At 46.5% G+C, this 17,981-nt stretch overlaps 1 protein-coding gene across 1 annotated transcript in view; it reads left to right on the top strand.

The window, feature by feature from the left end:
- Nucleotides 1-1,669: 1,669 nt before the first annotated feature.
- The window catches only part of dlc1 (DLC1 Rho GTPase activating protein), a 154,719-nt gene continuing 138,407 nt past the window's right edge, over nucleotides 1,670-17,981 (top strand). Inside the window, exons 1-4 of the mRNA XM_042317124.1 lie at nucleotides 1,670-2,251; nucleotides 4,937-7,044; nucleotides 12,662-12,820; nucleotides 13,185-13,328. Coding sequence (XP_042173058.1) covers nucleotides 4,960-7,044; nucleotides 12,662-12,820; nucleotides 13,185-13,328 — 2,388 coding nt within the window. The 5' untranslated portion in view covers nucleotides 1,670-2,251; nucleotides 4,937-4,959. The remainder of the gene's footprint in view (nucleotides 2,252-4,936; nucleotides 7,045-12,661; nucleotides 12,821-13,184; nucleotides 13,329-17,981) is intronic.

The raw sequence follows: 17,981 nt of genomic DNA, 5'->3' as shown, positions 1-17,981 counted from the left end.
CCCTAAATTTAAATTAAGATAAAAAAAGATACATGTATGTTGATATAAATGTACATTTTTACTTTGCAGCTTAACCATGTAGTGGGAACCCTATGTGTCCCCTGAGACCCAAAATGGCGGGTCAGAAATAGGACAGCTTGAGTTTCCCACAGAGAGTTCTAAAAACAGAGTCAAGTTCTCCCCCAGGCCCCAGAGCCTCCCCTACTCCCATCTGGATGACCCAGAAGAGGAAGAGGGGGCACAAGGGTGGAACATAGTTTTTTGTTGTTGTTGGTGGGGGTTGTCCATTTTTCCCTTGTTCCATTATCTGTTTTTGCTATAGCAACTGCTACCCTCAGGTCCATACTTCTAAAACCCAACAGGAAACAGTCATAGACGTTATCATCAAGAACCAAGGGACTGTGCATGGAAATGGTGGAATTGGAATGACAGGTATGTTAGCCAGCTGAGACTGTAAGAGTCTGTGTGTAAAACAAACACATTTCCTATGGTCGGTCTTTTCATTCTGATGGTTTGAAGCACACAGACCATATCTCCTGGTTGTAAGTCAGGCTAGATTGGGCCTGTGAGACCCTTACAGAGGGTGGGGGGAGACCATGCCTGGGTGTGGAGTTCTGCATTGCCTTTTACAACCCCTCGGTGCTTTACAGGACTACAGCCTACAGAGCTCCCCCAAAGTTACAACAACTAAACAGAGAGTTTCCTATGTTTTTTGGTTTGGTAAGAGATGCCGTTTTTGAATTCGCTTGAGATATTCTCACCATGAAGCTCTGATATCAGATCCTATGTATTTCAAGTGTTGGTAGCATTCCCAACTAATGACATGTCTATATTAGGGAATGAATGGTCGGCACTCAAAAATGCGGTAAGATGTTTTGCTTTGAAGACTTCCTAAAAACACAGTGATTCTGAAGTCAAACTACCACTTTGCCCAGATGTGTCCTGTAAAGAAAAGGCACACAGCTCGTCGGCAGCGAAGTTAGCAGTTCTCGCACAGAGTGGCATATTCTCCAGGAATGTCTGTAAACAAGTCGTGCTTTTGAATGTCTTTTTTTTGGGCAGGTCGAGATGTTTGTGCAAGGATGCTTGTACAGTTACAGGGTGACATATGAAAAAAGAAAACCTCTCAGAAAGACCTGCCAAAACATTACTGCAATCTCACTTGGCCCAAGGCCTGACTTTTCACAGTGGTCTGTCTGTTACTAATCAAAACCAACTGGAGGGAGTCTTTCCCAGCTTAAGGAGATAGAGTGTGAGAGAGAGAGAGAGTGAGAGAGAGAGAGAGAGAGAGAGAGAGAGAGAGAGAGAGAGATGAGAGTGTGTGAGAGAGAGAGAGAGAGAGTGTGAGAGAGAGAGAGAGAGAGAGAGAGAGAGAGAGAGAGAGAGAGTGTGACTTGAGAGAGGGAGGGTGATTTGAGAGGAAGTTGTCTTAACTCTGTGAAAGGAGGAGTAAGAAAGTAAGATAAACAGCTGAGAGGATCTGGTTGGCGTGGAGAGCCTTGGAGGAGCTGTGAGAGAACCAGGGAGAAAGACAGTGTATAGGATGTGACTAAGATTCCCTGTCAAACCAGCCAGGAGGCGGAGAAGAGAAGAGGTGGGATTGGACAGAGGGAGAGGAGGAGAGTGAGAGAACCCCCTCCCCCACTCCACCCCATTCCACCCCACCCATTCTCCAGTCGTTCAGCGTCAGTGAAACCCCTAATGTGATCAAGATGGAAGCTCAAGCTATCTTTGGACTTTGTACCGTGCTCCGGATTTTCGGTTGGCTCCGGGGGCTCCCTGCTCTCTGCTCCCAGAAAGGGGTAAAGTCAGCAATGGATTTGATTTGAATCCGCAAACCCTGAGAGCATTCCTCGGAACCGGGAATTAGGACCGATATCTCAGGATTCATTCCTCGAGAAAGGCTTGTAGGATTGGATTTGTCTGTCCTCTGACTTTGATGGATGGCTAACTCTTCAACCCCATAGTGTTTATCCTCTGTTATCTTCTGTTATTCAGTCTTATGTTGCTGCCGTGTGGGACTGCGACAGTACCCCTCTGTATTCTGGTGGAGTATTGACAGTGACGCAACTCATCCAGGCACGTTGTGTGAAGTGGCACACGGATTACGCTAATTGAGTACATTTTACTTCTGTGTGAGAAGTTGTAATAAGTACACAGTGCCCTCCCTAACTCATGGGCCAGTTGACGTCAGAGGAGGAAGTCACACCGGGTCACCCTCCATCCAACAGCAGTCCTGAGAATGCTTAAGGTATAGACCGACTAGAGTCTAGAGTCTGACTAGAATCGTGTTTTGAGGCTTCCTCTGGCAGCTTTCCCCCTAATAGAAGCATACACACACACACCTTTTCTACTGGTAATAGAATGTTCACAGCTCAAACCTCACTCCATCAAGAGTCAAAATTCAGATCAAGGCAGTCAAAATTCTCAAAATGAACAGTACCTGAAAAAAGATGATGATTAACATGGTAATCTGATGCTCCAGTTGTTGAGGCCAGAGGCCAGATGTACAGACGTAGGAAGTGTTTCCCATTCAGTGCAGATGGTGGATGAGCGATATGATCTCCTAGCAACAGGCTTCACAGCCGTTCCATTATGTCTGTCAGTGGGGGTCTTCAGAGAACCATACAACGGCCGGCTGGCAATAATATACACAGATATTGGGTTGATTACAAATTTCACCCTATTCCCTATATAGTGCACTACCAGATCCCTATGGGCCCTGGTCAGAAGTAGTGCACTACCAGATCCCTATGGGCCCTGGTCAGAAGTAGTGCACTACATAGGAAATAGGATGTCAAACCGAAGTCTTTCAAAATGTTGTTGTCTCCAATATAAAGCAAAGACTATATTGTGACATGATTTATGGAATATATGCTTCTTTTATTTTTTTTAATGGGCAACTTCATCGGCTTTTGATAGATTGACAATGTTTTAAAGAATCCTCCATTGTAATCCTTCCTTCTTATCACTTCTGTCGTAATGGTGCCAATTACCTTTTTTCTTTAACAGGAATGGTTGCTTATGTTACTGTGCTGCTCTGTTAAGCCATAGTGGAGGCTGTCTGTCTGTCTGTGTGCATGTCCCTGTCTGTTTCTCTCTCTCTCTCTCTCTGCCTGTCTGCCTTTCTGCCTGTCACCTCCATCACTGAGGTACGACAGAGGCCAACAACATTGTTCCATCAAAGTAAACAATTAAGATTAGGGTTAACATTTCAGTGAAGTGGTTAAGTCGCTTGGCAAAAAACAAAAAACTGTGTTCCGGATTTATTATTATGCTTATTATGTAGGCCCTTCAGGCAGCCTCTTCCCCTCTGACATTCCCAGACAGTGAATGTGGCTATCCAGAGGCTCTCAGCAAGAGACACACAAACACACACAGACACATTCACAAGCTGGATGGTGAGACACACTAATAGTTCTGTTATGAATGGGTTTGAGTCATGTGAGGCACAGTGGTTTCTTGACGACCTCGTACCCGATGTGGACAAATTGCCCCGGGGAGTTGTTGGTCCTCTTCTTCTGTCATACTCATAAAATCCTTGACTAGACTTCATGGTGGAAATCTTCTGCTAAAATGTATTTAGCCATAGGTGAAAGGGGTATGTTTGGAGGCTTCCCAGCTCTTTAATGTGTACACATGTAGGATCTTAATCTGATCACTCTGTTCCAGGAGAACTGTCCTGCATTGCAGGAAATGTAAAACGTGTAGTGTATTTGATGTTTAAAAAGGCTTCTGAAGTATGTAATTTCCACTTTGAAATTTCAGACTTGATTTTCCCTGATGAAAAATGTATCAACCCCTTCAAAATATCAATGAATTATGAACCACATAATAACTCACATTTCCTGTTGTTGCGGGATTATTTTCCTGATGTAGCAAACTGTCTCAAATTAATATCCTACATCTGTACAGTGCTTGATAGGGACTGTCTCAGTGTAATGTGTGTCCAATGTTTACAGTTTGAACTCGGGTTCACTGTCTTGTCTGGGAATGTTGAAATTAGCAACTCTTTTCTCTTAACCAGTCGCATGTAAAAAAAAAGTTTAAAAATAAATAAATGGAAAAACTCTCAGTACACTTCCAGTCAGATGCAAATGTCTTTTAATAATAGTGAGAAAATAAAAGCAAACCACTGTCTGAGAACTTGGTTTACCAGAAGTAGAAAGATCCTCTATTTATTTTTTTATTTTACTAGGCAAGTCAGTTAAGAACAAATTCTTATTTTCAATGATGGCCTAGGAACAGTGGGTTAACTGCCTGTTCAGGGGCAGAATGACAGATTTGTACCTTGTCAGCTCAGGGGTTTGAACTTGCAACCTTCCAGTTACTAGTCCAATGCTCTAACCACTAGGGTACCCTGCTGGCTCATAGTAGCCATTGCAGTTAACTATTCTGTTTTGTAATGTTAAAATCCTGTAAGGTTCATGATTGTTCCATGTATGCTTGACATGGGGTTCACAACTATAGCAGTAACCTGCATTCATGTCAGCTTGGGTTCACACCTATAGCAGTAACCTGGGTCCATGTCAGCTTGGGTTCACAACTATAGCAATAACCTGGGTCCATGTTAGCTTGGGTTCACAACAATAGCAATGACCAGGGTCCATGTCAGCATACACAGACAACTCAGTTTATAATATCGCAAAGAACACAAACAGAACATGATTGCAGTACTTTTATTAACCCCTCCTTCCTAAAGTTTGCTAACCCCATAACCTGAGTAACTCATAACCTGAGTATCCCATAACCTGAGTATCCCATGACCTGAGTATCCCATAACCTGAGTATCCCATAACCTGAGTATCCCATAACCTGAGTAACTCATAACCTGAGTATCCCATAACCTGAGTATCCCATAACCTGAGTATCCCATAACCTGAGTATCCCATAACCGGAGTAACTGATTCCCGACCCCTCACTTTCTCTCTTACAGGAAGCTCAATAGAACTGCACCGTATGGTCCGTCATTTTGGTTCTACATCTTTAATTGGCTCTATGGTTAGCAGTGGGAGTCCGCCAACCATGCTTGTCGCCATACGGAAAAGAAGTTGGGAGGATCACGTGACTCACCGCTCCGGGTTACAGTACAGCTACGACGACCTGGACCTGGTCTGTTGCCATGGCGTCAGTGGCGACGGGCCTCGGCTGGCATCTGAGGGGTCCAAGCAGGGGCGCAGGGAACGATGTGCCTCCATGCCGGAGTGCTGTCACCGGCCATGCCCCGATGGCCTCAACAATGGGCCGGGTCACACGTTGGAGTTTGTGATCTCAGTCAACGTGGAGGACAATGGCGATCACTCTGAGCCGGGGCACGTGATGTCAGCAGGCGACTTTGATTCAACTGTTGTCCCTGTGTTCCAGGCTGAGCTGGTAGACGGCTCTGATGTAACTGTTGATGATGATGACCTCACCGGGAGGCTGACGGAGTCTGAACCTGGAGGAATGCCGGACGCTGGTGAGGACTCAGTTGGCAGCCAATCTCACTGTGACCTGGGCAATGGGATTCTTCAGCCAAAGCCAAACATCATCTGCACTGCAGATAACAGTCATGAGGATGAGTATGACATTGAGGATGGCACCGATGATAGCGAGCATCCCAACGTTGTTGATGACCGCGTTGCAATCACTGTTCAATCTGTCTCTGTTGACGAAGGACAAAGGGTCTCTATCTGTCCAGACAATGGATTTTCACTGGACTTTTCTGTTGGTGAGAAAACTGGCAGGCATCCAGAACTCCTGGAGACAATGGCCGACCATACAGACGGTCAGGTTGGACTTCCAGAACCCTTAGTGGACACACAGACCCAGTCTCATCATACTGAAGTTGAACCACGAGAGGACCTCTCCACCTTGGATGAAAGCAACATTGCTGACCCGGGTAAAAGAACAGGAGTAATACAGCCAGCGGCCATTTTGGATTCCTCAAACGAACCAGAGTGCAATGGTGATGTAATATCAGATGTTAACGTGGAGATCTTGGAGGCTCCTGTTGCAGACGTTATGGAGGGGGAAGCTATGGGGGAAGACGTTGAGATTAAAGCCTTAGAATGGAAGGCTGAGGATAGTGTTAAAGGTGCTGATGGATTGAATGTTCAGAGGAAAATGTATGAAAGTCATGATACATTTGACCAGATTCTGAGTGGGCAACATGCTGTGTCAGTGGATGGCAGACAAATAGAACGGCATGATAGCATGAGGACTAATGATGGTTGTGAAATAGCTCAGGACCAGACAGTGTTGAGAAAGGAGGATGTTAACATGGTGGAGATGGAAGGATCCCAAGGAGAGGAAAGGGCTCTGGAAATGGGCAGGGAGAAAACCCCTGAGGATAAGGCAAGTGTGGAGTCTGTGCATGCTTTGTGTGTCACAGTGCAACGTTCTGAGGACCTGGACAGACGCCCATTAGCTGGACAGCAGAATCTTGAAAGTTCAAAAATGGACGGAATAAAGGAACGGACTACCGTAGAGGACACGGATCATCCAATGATACAGGTGCATTCTGATGACCTCACAGTGGAGAATACGAGTGGCGGCTTGAGGTCCAAAGACTTAACGTGTTCCGAAGAACTAACCTCGGCTGTAACAGCCCAAGGACAGCACAGCGATGGTGGCTCAAAGCTGGACACCATCCATGAGATTAACCAATCCGAAGCAGAGGACGACTCAGTCCCACTGGGGAGACAAGGGGCTTCAGTCATGGGTATACCCACCTCTCCAGCAGCCAGGCTGCCCAATATGGACACTCTCAGTCAACCAACGTGTCCTAAGGAGGCAAATGAGCCCTTGCTGGAGAGATGCCATGGCAACCAAGCCCCTGTTAAACAATTAGGTGAGTCACCTGTTTTAGAGGCAGCCTGCAGTCAGAAAGAACAGGCCAGGCCCGGTGATACACAAGCTGTAACGGAGGCGATTGAGGAAGTAGCGCATCCAGGCAACCATGGCAACACTCACCTTGGCGACAAGGCTTCAGACGTGAAGCGAGAGGCCAAATGCGGGGATGACAAGGGGGAGGACCATGTGGTGAAACTTCGTGCTAGAAAGGTAAGCTATAAATTCAGTTCTCCGTTGCATGGGGGTCAGGCTTTGCTGGTGTGTGTGTGTGTGTGTGTGTGTGTGTGTGTGTGTGTGTGTGTGTGTGTGTGTGTGTGTGTGTGTGTGTGTGTGTGTGTGTGTGTGTGTGTGTGTGTGTGTGTGTGTGTGTGTGTGTGTGTCTGGAAGTGTCCGTGTGTACACACACTATGTTCCGTATTTTGCTGTTGTTTATGAGTGTGTGCTGAGTAGTACTGCACTATGTAGTCCCTATCTTACTGTCAGTTATTGGGCGGGGGTGAACGTTAAGCCCAGCACACAAATCACTATGTCCCGCGCTGTGCCTGGCGTGCCTCTCGGAAAACAATGACTTCACTTTCACATGCCTACCCATCTGTGACTACATTTGGGGATCTGTAAAATGTTCTACACTTTCCCAATGTCCTGCTGCAAAACAAGTTCCTATAAGGGCATGGAAGTTGTGTGTGAGGGCATTGGAAACACATAGCCAGAGACGGAGTGGCCATAGGGCAATTCTGGCAAATGCCAGATGGGCTGGACCATCTTTGGCTCAGTGGATCTAAACATTTTTGGGCTAATATGTGGAAAGAAATGGTCTAGTGTGGTGACCTCAATGCCCGGGCCGATATCTGGTCCCAGTCCACCCCTGCACACAGCGCTGGGTGGCAGTAGCTACAGCCGCCAGAACAGCCTTAGCTTAGCATCCCTGAGGTGAAAGACTCAAACCGCACTGAGCCAAATACCTCACACACTGTTTATACACCATTAACCTTAGTGCTAGCTAGCCTGTCAAATACCTTGCACTGTTACACCATTATCCACGGTACTAGCTCGCCCTGTCAATTGCCAAATACCTTGCACTGTTTATACACCATTATCCAAAGTGCTAGCCTGTCTGGAAATACCTAAGGCTGTTAGTACATAGTTAGCGGTAGTGCCAGCCTGATGGCAACAACCAAATATCAAATACCTGAGACGGTTAATCTACTATTAGCTGTAGTGCTAGCCCTTAGCGAACAACCACAACAGAACCTTATTTACAGAGTCGTTAGGCCTATTTACGAGTCTGCTTGTTTTTAAGTAGGCACATTGGAGAGGGACTCCGCCCAAGCACAACACTCATGCCACGTACTAGGCTCCTTCCAGAACATACTGTGTGCTCTTTGCTGTTGTGGTTGTCGCTCGCCTTGCCACAACATCAAGCTATTTCACGGTACATATGGTGAAACACCTACGTAGTTAGTGGTCAGAGATGTGACATTTTGTAAATGGATGTAGTCCCTGATGGCCTCTAAAGAGAGAGAGGTTGATTGCCTTGTTGAATGAGTAATGGGTGTAGTCTGTAGCTGTCCTCATCTAAATGATGATGCCCAATGCGTTGACACTGATGATGTCCTCCAGTGCAATCTGTGGTCAAAAGGCTGTGAAATTGCATAATGCCTCTCGACTTGATGTGGCGTTGCTTCAACATAAATCTCACGTTTGCGTAGCATTTTTCAGTGCCAAAACCATCCCAAAGCCTGTGAGGTCACTGTCCTCAGAAAACATAGAAAACCCATGAGGCTTTTATTGTGGACGTCTCCAGTTTCAATCTCCGACTGAAAATAATTCCGCTGTGATTTAAAGGTGGGGAGGTTGCAAAGACAATCTATTTGTCATATGGGAAAGAGTTGTCTGACGTTACCATAGCGTTTGAGTACTTTTGCACTGCGTCCGGCCAATTTACTTCACAAATATGCACTGGAGCAGGTCAGTTAGAGAAGCTCCAGGCCTGACTCAGGGTTTCCTCTCTCTCTCTCTCTCTCTCTCTCTCTCTCTCTCTCTCTCTCTCTCTCTCTCTCTCGCTCCACGTCATCCTTCTCCTAGGCAATTGAGGCATATAACGGATCCAATATATCAGTGTCCTATCCACCCCCAGCGTGTGAACGAGAGATTGCTCAGATATGGATCGTTGTACAGAGCCACTTATATGCTTCATCAACACAGCAACAACACAGGACCAGATACTGGCTCAAATATGGTTATTTTTAGTCGTCTACATTTGGAGGACATAGGAGAGAGAGGGGGAGGGGACTGAGAGAGAGAGAGAGAGAGAGAGAGAGAGAGAGGGAGGGGACTGAGAGAGAGAGAGAGAGAGAGAGGCAGTTCATACAGCATGGTGTTGTCTCCCATCTCACCAACAGGAAGTCTCCAACTGTGTAAGAGAGAGAAAACCCCAAAGACAACACTGTGTGAGGAAAACCAAAACCACTGGAATTGCCCCTTCAAAAGACACATGCTTGTTTTTTACCCCATCGTTGTTGCTGTTGTTGCATTGGATTGCAGCGAGACGTCGGGACGCACACAACGAGCCCCCACATATGAGGAAAAGTTATGCATAGCTACATAGTTAAGGTCTGTGTCTGGTTGCCTTATCGGAAAATACAATAGGAACTGCTCTGACAGCCTAATTCAGTGAACATTTTGCAATAAGACAGAAGGACGCCCATCGCCTCACAAACACTTACATGCACACACACACACACACACACACACACACACACACACACACACACACACACACACACACACACACACACACACACACACACACACACACACACACACACACACACACACACAACACACACACACACACACACACACACACACACACACACACACACACACACACACACACACACACACACACACACACACATCTCATAAAATGGTTCCAGAGGGCTGTTTGTAACAGGGTTTCTTTGGAACTAATGATCCAGCTCTTATGATGTCATCCCAGCTCTTTCTGTAGATGGTCACAGAAAGCAGAAGGCCCCACCCAGAGAGGAGAGAGAGGAGGGATGGATGGATGGAGGGCAAGAGGAGGGATGGAGGGAGAGAAAAGGAGGAGAGGAAGGATGGAGGATAGGGGAGGGGAGAGGGATACAGTCAAAGGGGATACAGAGAGAGAGAGAGAGAGAGAGGGAGAGAGACAGAGAGACACAGTGAGAGAGAGAGAATGAGAGAGACAGAGAGACAGAGACAGAGAGAGAGAGACAGAGACAGAGAGAGAGAGAGAGAGAGAGAGAGACAGAGAGACAGAGAGGCAGAGAGACACGTCTTGTTGCAGACAGACCACCTGATAGGTCAGTATAAGACCTGCTATGACAAACAGTCCACCTGAGGTCAGTATAAGACCTACTATGACAGACAGACCACCTGAGGTCAGTATAAGACCTGCTATGACAAACAGTCCACCTGAGGTCAGTGTAAGACCTGCTATGACAGACAGACCAGCTGATAGGTCAGTATAAGACCTGCTATGACAGACAGACCTGCTGATAGGTCAGTATAAGACCTGCTATGACAGACAGACCACCTGAGGTCAGTATAAGTAATGCTATGACAGACAGACCACCTGGTAGGTCAGTATAAGACCTGGTATGACAGACAGGCCATCTGAGGTCAGTGTAAGACCTGCCATGACAGACAGACCACCTGAGGTCAGTGTAAGACATGATATGACAGCCAGACCACCTGAGGTCAGTGTAAGACATGATATGACAGCCAGACCACCTGAGGTCAGTATAAGCCCTGCTATGGCAGACAGACCACCTGAGGTCAGTGTAAGACCTGCTATGACAGACAGACCACCTGAGGTCAGTATAAGACCTGCTATGACAGACAGACCACCTGAGGTCAGTGTAAGACCTGCTATGACAGACAGACCACCTGAGGTCAGTATAAGCCCTGCTATGGCAGACAGACCACCTGAGGTCAGTGTAAGACCTGCTATGACAGACAGACCACCTGAGGTCAGTGTAAGACCTGCTATGACAGACACCTGAGTGTAAGACCACCTGAGGTCAGTGTAAGACCTGCTATGACAGACAGACCACCTGACCACCTGAGGTCAGTGTAAGACCTGCTATGACAGACAGACCACCTGAGGTCAGTGTAAGACCTGCTATGACAGACAGACCACCTGAGGTCAGTGTAAGACCTGCTATGACAGACAGACCACCTGAGGTCAGTGTAAGACCTGCTACAGACAGACCACCTGAGGTCAGTGTAAGACCTGCTATGACAGACAGACCACCTGAGGTCAGTGTAAGACCTGCTATGACAGACAGGCCACCTGAGGTCAGTGTAAGACCTGCTATGACAGACAGACCACCTGAGGTCAGTGTAAGACCTGCTATGACAGACAGACCACCTGAGGTCAGTGTAAGACCTGCTATGACAGACAGGCCACCTGAGGTCAGTGTAAGACCTGCTATGACAGACAGGCCACCTGAGGTCAGTGTAAGACCTGCTATGACAGACAGACCACCTGAGGTCAGTGTAAGACCTCAGTGTAAGACCTGCTATGACAGACAGACCACCTGAGGTCAGTGTAAGACCTGCTATGACAGACAGACCACCTGAGGTCAGTGTAAGACCTGCTATGACAGACAGGCCACCTGAGGTCAGTGTAAGACCTGCTATGACAGACAGACCACCTGAGGTCAGTGTAAGACCTGCTATGACAGACAGACCACCTGAGGTCAGTGTAAGACCTGCTATGACAGACAGGCCACCTGAGGTCAGTGTAAGACCTGCTATGACAGACACATCAGGGAAGAGAATGCAGAGGAGCAAGTTAACAGAGGAGAAGAAAATAAGTGAGTGAAGAAGAAAGTGAACGAGTGTTGGCAAGGAGAAGGGAGGAAAGACAACAGGAAGAGAGGGGGTAATTAAAAAAGGATATGAAAGGATATAATTGGAGACGGGGGGGCTTTTTGGTGGAAAATGTAAGAAGAAAAAATTGGGAATGGTGGAAGAGAACCAAAGAGAGAGAGAGAAAGACACGGAGAGGGCAGAAGAGGTTGCCCAATTAATTTGAGTGCATCTGAGGATCCCATCCCACGATTCTATCAAAGACTTTCTGTGGTCAACATGATATTGAATCAAAGCCTTAGTTGATATATATCTCTGGCATGCATTACATCAGGCCTTTCTTGTCTCATTCACAAGGCCCCAATTCAATCAAACACACATAGGAAAACTGCTCAACGTAATGCTTTCAGAGGGCTAAGAGAGAAAACATGACTAAACAGTGAAGTCCCTGTCTGTGTTATGTGTTATGTATTAGAGTTGACATGAGACAATAAATATACCTGCTCCCTTCCCTTTAAAAGAGAGCAAGAGAGGACATGACTAAAGATGAACGGGCTTATTAGATGATAGTCAGTTAGCTGTATCTAACCACAAAGTGGAAGGACCAACAGAAGAGAGAAAGAACCGAGGCCTAAAGTATCCTTTAGTGGTTGATGCCCAGTAAAGACACAATATAAATCATTATCACTGTTCTCCTTCAATCAAAAATAGTCAAATATAGAGCGGCAAGTTGCCGGTTCAAATCCCTGAGCCCACTTGGTGAATATTCTGTCGATTTGCCCTTGAGCAAGGCACTTACCCCTAATTTATCCTGTAAGTCGCTCTGTATAATAGCGTCTGCTAAACAATTCAAATGTAAATCAATAACACTGTTACCAGATATTTTAAGTACAAATAATCTCTCCCTCCGTCTCTCTGTCTCTCTCCCTCCCTACCTCCCCCCATCCTCCCTACCTCCCACCTGTAGAGTTCTAGAGAGGAGCAGGAGCATTCTCGTCTGGACTCCATGGTGTTACTGCTGATGAAGCTAGACCAGCTGGACGAGGAGATCGACACGGCCCTCAGCGCCTCCTCCTCCTCCTCCACCATGGCCATCACCCCCACCCTCAGGAGACACCAGCGAAGGGTCAGTACCAGTACACAGAGACAACTTTTACAATGTACAATATTGTCTCTAATTCTAGACATTCAGTTACATAGCATTGTTTTAAATATTCCCCATGTAATGTTAATGGGGAGCTAACATGGCCGCCATAGAATGTTGAAGTGTCATGTAATCATAATACAGAAACCTCAATGCCCCAACTCTCTAAATACATGGCTCTGTCAGTAACTAGCTAGACGTTACAGGAGACAGTCAGTACCTAGCTAGCTTCAGGAGAACCTAATGCTAACATGGCTAGCTTCAAAGGAATAAGTCATAGAAATAGCCATAAACTATTGCTCTAAACTTTATCTCTAAACCAATCAATGTCCTTCCTCGGTTGCAGGAAGTGGACTTCGACTCAGTAAAGCCCGTTGGGAGAGTGTCAAGCACTTCTCAGTCTGTGAATACTCCACAACAGCATCAAGTATCCACTACTCTGTCCCCCGCTAGGCCGACTGCTGCTCCCGGGACCAAACCCAAGACTGGGGTAAATCAGTCAATCATCGTGATGCTTATGCTTTAACCCAGATTTCAACCTCAAATCAACCATATAGGGTGTCAAGGTTTTGGGGAACATTTCAATTGAAGTGTTAGGTTTGGTCACATTTTAACCTACCATTTCAAACACAATCCACAACAGGGGTCTCAAGGCTTTGTTTGTGACGGATCTGTCAAACAACAACAGAGGTTTTAAGGTTTGGTTTATTTCAAGGCAAACTCACGTTTTGTGACGGATCTGTAAAAGTTGATGTCAGTCAAAAGTGTAAAGGATCTCTGGTTCGTCCTAACCTGAAATATGTCTCTTAATGAGTCTCTGGTTCCACCTGTCTCTTAATCTCTGGTTTTGTCTAGCCTGAAATCTGTCTCTTAATGGGTCGGCCGGCTGGTCGCTCAACTGAGCAGCTATTGCAGGAGGTACGGGGCATTTCACACCAGGCCAACTGTGTGATTAGGTTTAGATCCCATCGGAGAAGGGAGAGAAGGCTTATTGCCTTTCTTTACAGACCTCAAGTCCCTCCAATCCCTCTGTCTGTGTCTGTTTACTATACAGTCCCATGAGGAGTGTTTGCAGTGCACTGGCAAGGCACAAGTCACGCACTAAAACCCAGAGAGGTTCTCACAGACGGATGGAGGGATGGACCGACAGACAGCGAACACACACGCACGTGCACACACAGACACACACACACACAATCACACACCTGCTGACTCTGACTGGTAGGAATGTGGCTCAGCCATTCCGAGGGCCTGGTTCCTTGGCAGACAACTAAAGCCCGTAATTAGCAGGTTCCTGGGTCTTGAGCCACCTCGCCCCAACAAAAGGGTCAAAAGGGGGGGGGGCTGGGGTCGTGACAGGACAGACCAAGTGGGGCGAAGGGGGCCGAGGGAGGGGGTGGGACTTTGTTCAAGAGAGATTTACATCTTGACCTCTTCAGTCGCTCACTTAATGGCTTTTCTGTCTGACTGTGTCGTCTTTGTGTTTTTGGGACAAGCACACAATGAACACACAGGTGGGTTGACCATTTCTTGGACAAATCTTCTGGGACTGAATCACTTTATCCAGTGTTTGTTTTTGGCTGTTGTCTTGTGATTGAGGGGACGCTGAATTAGACACTGCTATTCCATTGACAAATTGCCACATAGAAAGACATACAACATTATGATTTGATAAAAAGAGATGATATCGAAGGTTATGCTCTTATCTGCTGTTGACAGAAGCACCGGAAGTTCTTTGGGGTTCCAGGGTTCACTTCCGCTCCTCTTCAAAAAGCTGTTAAAAAAATGTATTTCAAAGGTTATGGTCTTTTAACAAGCAATGCAACACTTCAGAATGGAAGAAGGTCGTTACACAGAATCTATTGCTTAATCTAGTGAGTTATTAGTTATTTATCACCCGAGAATTGTGCTATCCAGACAAAATACTAGATAGGTGATTGGCTTTGTATCTTTAAACAAGAAAAACTGATTTCTGTGTTATCTGTTGTCATTCCTCTACCATATATAAACTCAGCAAAAAATAAACGTCCTCTCACTGTCAACTGCATTTATTATGCTACTATTATTTATTTATTCATCAACTTAACATAAGTTAAGTAAATATTTGTATGAATATAACAAGATTCAATAACTGAGACATAATCTGAACAAGTTCCACAGACATGTGACTAACAGAAATTGAATAATGTGTCCCTGAACAAAGGGACAAAAGTAACAGTCAGTATCCGTTGTGGCCATCAGCCGGTTTAGGTACTGCAGTACATCTCCTCCTCGTGGACTGCACCAGATTTGCCAGTTCTTGCTGTGAGATGTTACCCCACTCTTCCACCAAGGCACCTGCAAGTTCCCAGACATTTCTGGGGGGAATGGCCCTAGCCCTCACCCTCCGATCCAACAGGTCCCAGACGTGCTCAATGGGATTGAGATCTGGGCTCTTCGCTGGCCATGGCAGAACACTGACAATCGTGTCTTGCAGGAAATATGCACAGAACAAGCAGTATGACTGGTGGCATTGTCATGCTGGAGGGTCATGTCAGGATGAGCCTGCAGGAAGAGTACCACATGAGGGAGGAGGATGTCTTCCCTGTAACACACAGCGTTGAGATTGCCTGCAATGACATCAAGCTCAGTCCGATGATGCTGTGACACACCGCCCCAGACCATGACGGACCCTCCACCTCCAAATCGATCCCGCTCCAGAGTACAGGCCTCGGTGTAAAGAGACGAGCTGAAGAGACGAGCTGAAGAGACGAGCTGAAGAGACGAGCTGAAGAGACAAACTAAAGTGACGAGCTGAAGAGACAAACTAAACAGATGAGCTAAAGAGATGAGCTGAAGAGACGAGCTGAAGAGACAAACTAAAGAGACGAGCTGAAGAGACGAGTTGAAGAGACAAACTAAAGAGACGAGCTAAAGAGACAAACTAAAGAGACGAGCTAAAGAGACAAACTAAAGAGATGAGCTAGAGACGAGCTGAAGAGACGAGCTAGAGAGACAAGCTGAAGAAACAAACTAAAGAGACGAGCTGAAGAGACGAGTTGAAGAGACGAGCTGAAGAGACAAACTAGAGAGACAAACTAAAGAGATGAGCAGAAGAGACGAGCTAAAAAGATGAGCTAAAGAGACGAGCTAGAGAGACGAGCTAAAGAGACGAGCTGAAGAGACAAACTAAAGAGACGAGCTGAAGAGACAAACTAAAGAGACGAGCTGAAGAGACGAGCTTTAGAGACAAACTAAAGAGACAAGCAGAAGAGATGAGCTAAAGAGACGAGCTGAAGAGACAAACTAAAGAGACGAGTTGAAGAGACAAACTAAAGAGACGAGCTAAAGAGACAAACTAAAGAGACGAGCTAAAGAGACAAACTAAAGAGATGAGCTAAAGAGAGGAGCTAAAGAGACGAGCTGAAGAGACGAGCTGAAGAGACGAGCTGAAGAGACAAACTAAAGAGATGAGCTGGAGACGAGCTGAAGAGATGAGCTAGAGAGACAAGCTGAAGAGACAAACTAAAGAGACGAGCTGAAGAGACGAGTTGAAGAGACGAGCTGAAGAGACAAACTAGAGAGACAAACTAAAGAGACGAGCAGAAGAGACAAGCTAAAGAGATGAGCTAAAGAGACGAGCTAGAGAGACGAGCTAAAGAGACGAGCTGAAGAGACAAACTAAAGAGACGAGCTGAAGAGACAAACTAAAGAGACGAGCTGAAGAGACGAGCTTTAGAGACAAACTAAAGAGACGAGCAGAAGAGATGAGCTAAAGAGACGAGCTGAAGAGATGAGCTGAAGAGACGAGCTAGAGAGGCGAGCTAAAGTGACAAGCTGAAGAGACAAACTAAAGAGACGTGCTGAAGAGACGAGCTGAAGAGACGAGCTGAAGAGACGAGCTAAAGAGATGAGCTGAAGAGACAAACTAAAGTGACGAGCTGAAGAGACGAGCTGAAGAGACGAGCTATAGAGACGAGCTGAAGAGACAAACTAAAGAGACGAGCTGAAGAGACGAGCTGAAGAGATGAGCTGAAGAGACAAGCTAAATATACGAGCTCAAGAGACGAGCTGAAGAGACGAATTCAAGAGAGGTCAGAGGAAACAGAGAGCATGTGTGCGTGTGTGTGTGTGATCGTGTGTGTCTGCATGCGTGCGTGTGTGCATCTGACTGACTGTGTGTGTGTGTGTGTGTGTGTGTGTGTGTGTGTGTGTGTGTGTGTGTGTGTGTGTGTGTGTGAAGAGACGAGCTGAAGAGACGAATTCAAGAGAGGTCAGAGGAAACAGAGAGCATGTGTGCGTGTGTGTGTGTGATCGTGTGTGTCTGCATGCGTGCGTGTGTGCATCTGACTGACTGTGTGTGTGTGTGTGTGTGTGTGTGTGTGTGTGTGTGTGTGTGTGTGTGTGTGTGTGTGTGTGTGTGTGTGTGTGTGTGTGTGTGTGTGTGTGTGTGGTGTGCGTGTGTGTGTGATTCTGGGCACCTCTACAGTGGAGACCCCATGGATGGGGTGATGGATTGTGAAGAGGAAGTGAAGAGGCGATGACTGTCTGAAGGGGTTGTGAGTGGTTAAGAGGATAGGGGTCTATTCAGGAACTGGAGTGGTGAGATGCCCACTCAATCAACTCTGATAGGACAAGGAGACGCTGGACAGACAGCTGGCCCTTTGAATGAATGATAGGTATAGGTTGTCACAAGATCAACGTCAAAATGGTGAAGGAGCAATGAGTTCCCCTGATTTCCATCACCCCCCTCTCTTGATATTGGGAGTCTCCAGATGCACTGGCATATGGGTAGGGTGTCATTAGCGGAACATTCCACCCGGATCGATTCCGGGGGGGGGGGGATGACTGACTGAGACATTTGATTAGTCCGTTGTGGGAGGTAATCCTGTGGAAAAGGCCTGATGGGATTCCCACAGTTTGAGAATTCCCAAAACGGAAATGGATGCTCCTTCTCCCTGGTTCCCACAGAGGCTGTGTACGTGTGATGACCCCACTCTAATAAAAGAAAATAACCTCAGCCCTCCTCCAGACCCTCCCCCTCTATCTTACCTTCCTACTGTACTTACTGGAGGAGCAAGGGATAGTTAGGAGGGCAATCCTCTCTAAATCATTTAACAATGGGGAGAGGGAGAGCAAAAAAAGAAAGAAAGAAATAAAGAGC

The sequence above is a fragment of the Oncorhynchus tshawytscha genome, unplaced genomic scaffold (genome assembly GCF_018296145.1).
Source record: "Oncorhynchus tshawytscha isolate Ot180627B unplaced genomic scaffold, Otsh_v2.0 Un_contig_7123_pilon_pilon, whole genome shotgun sequence".
NCBI classification, from domain to species: domain Eukaryota; kingdom Metazoa; phylum Chordata; class Actinopteri; order Salmoniformes; family Salmonidae; genus Oncorhynchus; species Oncorhynchus tshawytscha.
Note: the sequence above shows the minus strand (reverse complement) of the source record. Positions and strands in the feature narration are given on the sequence as shown.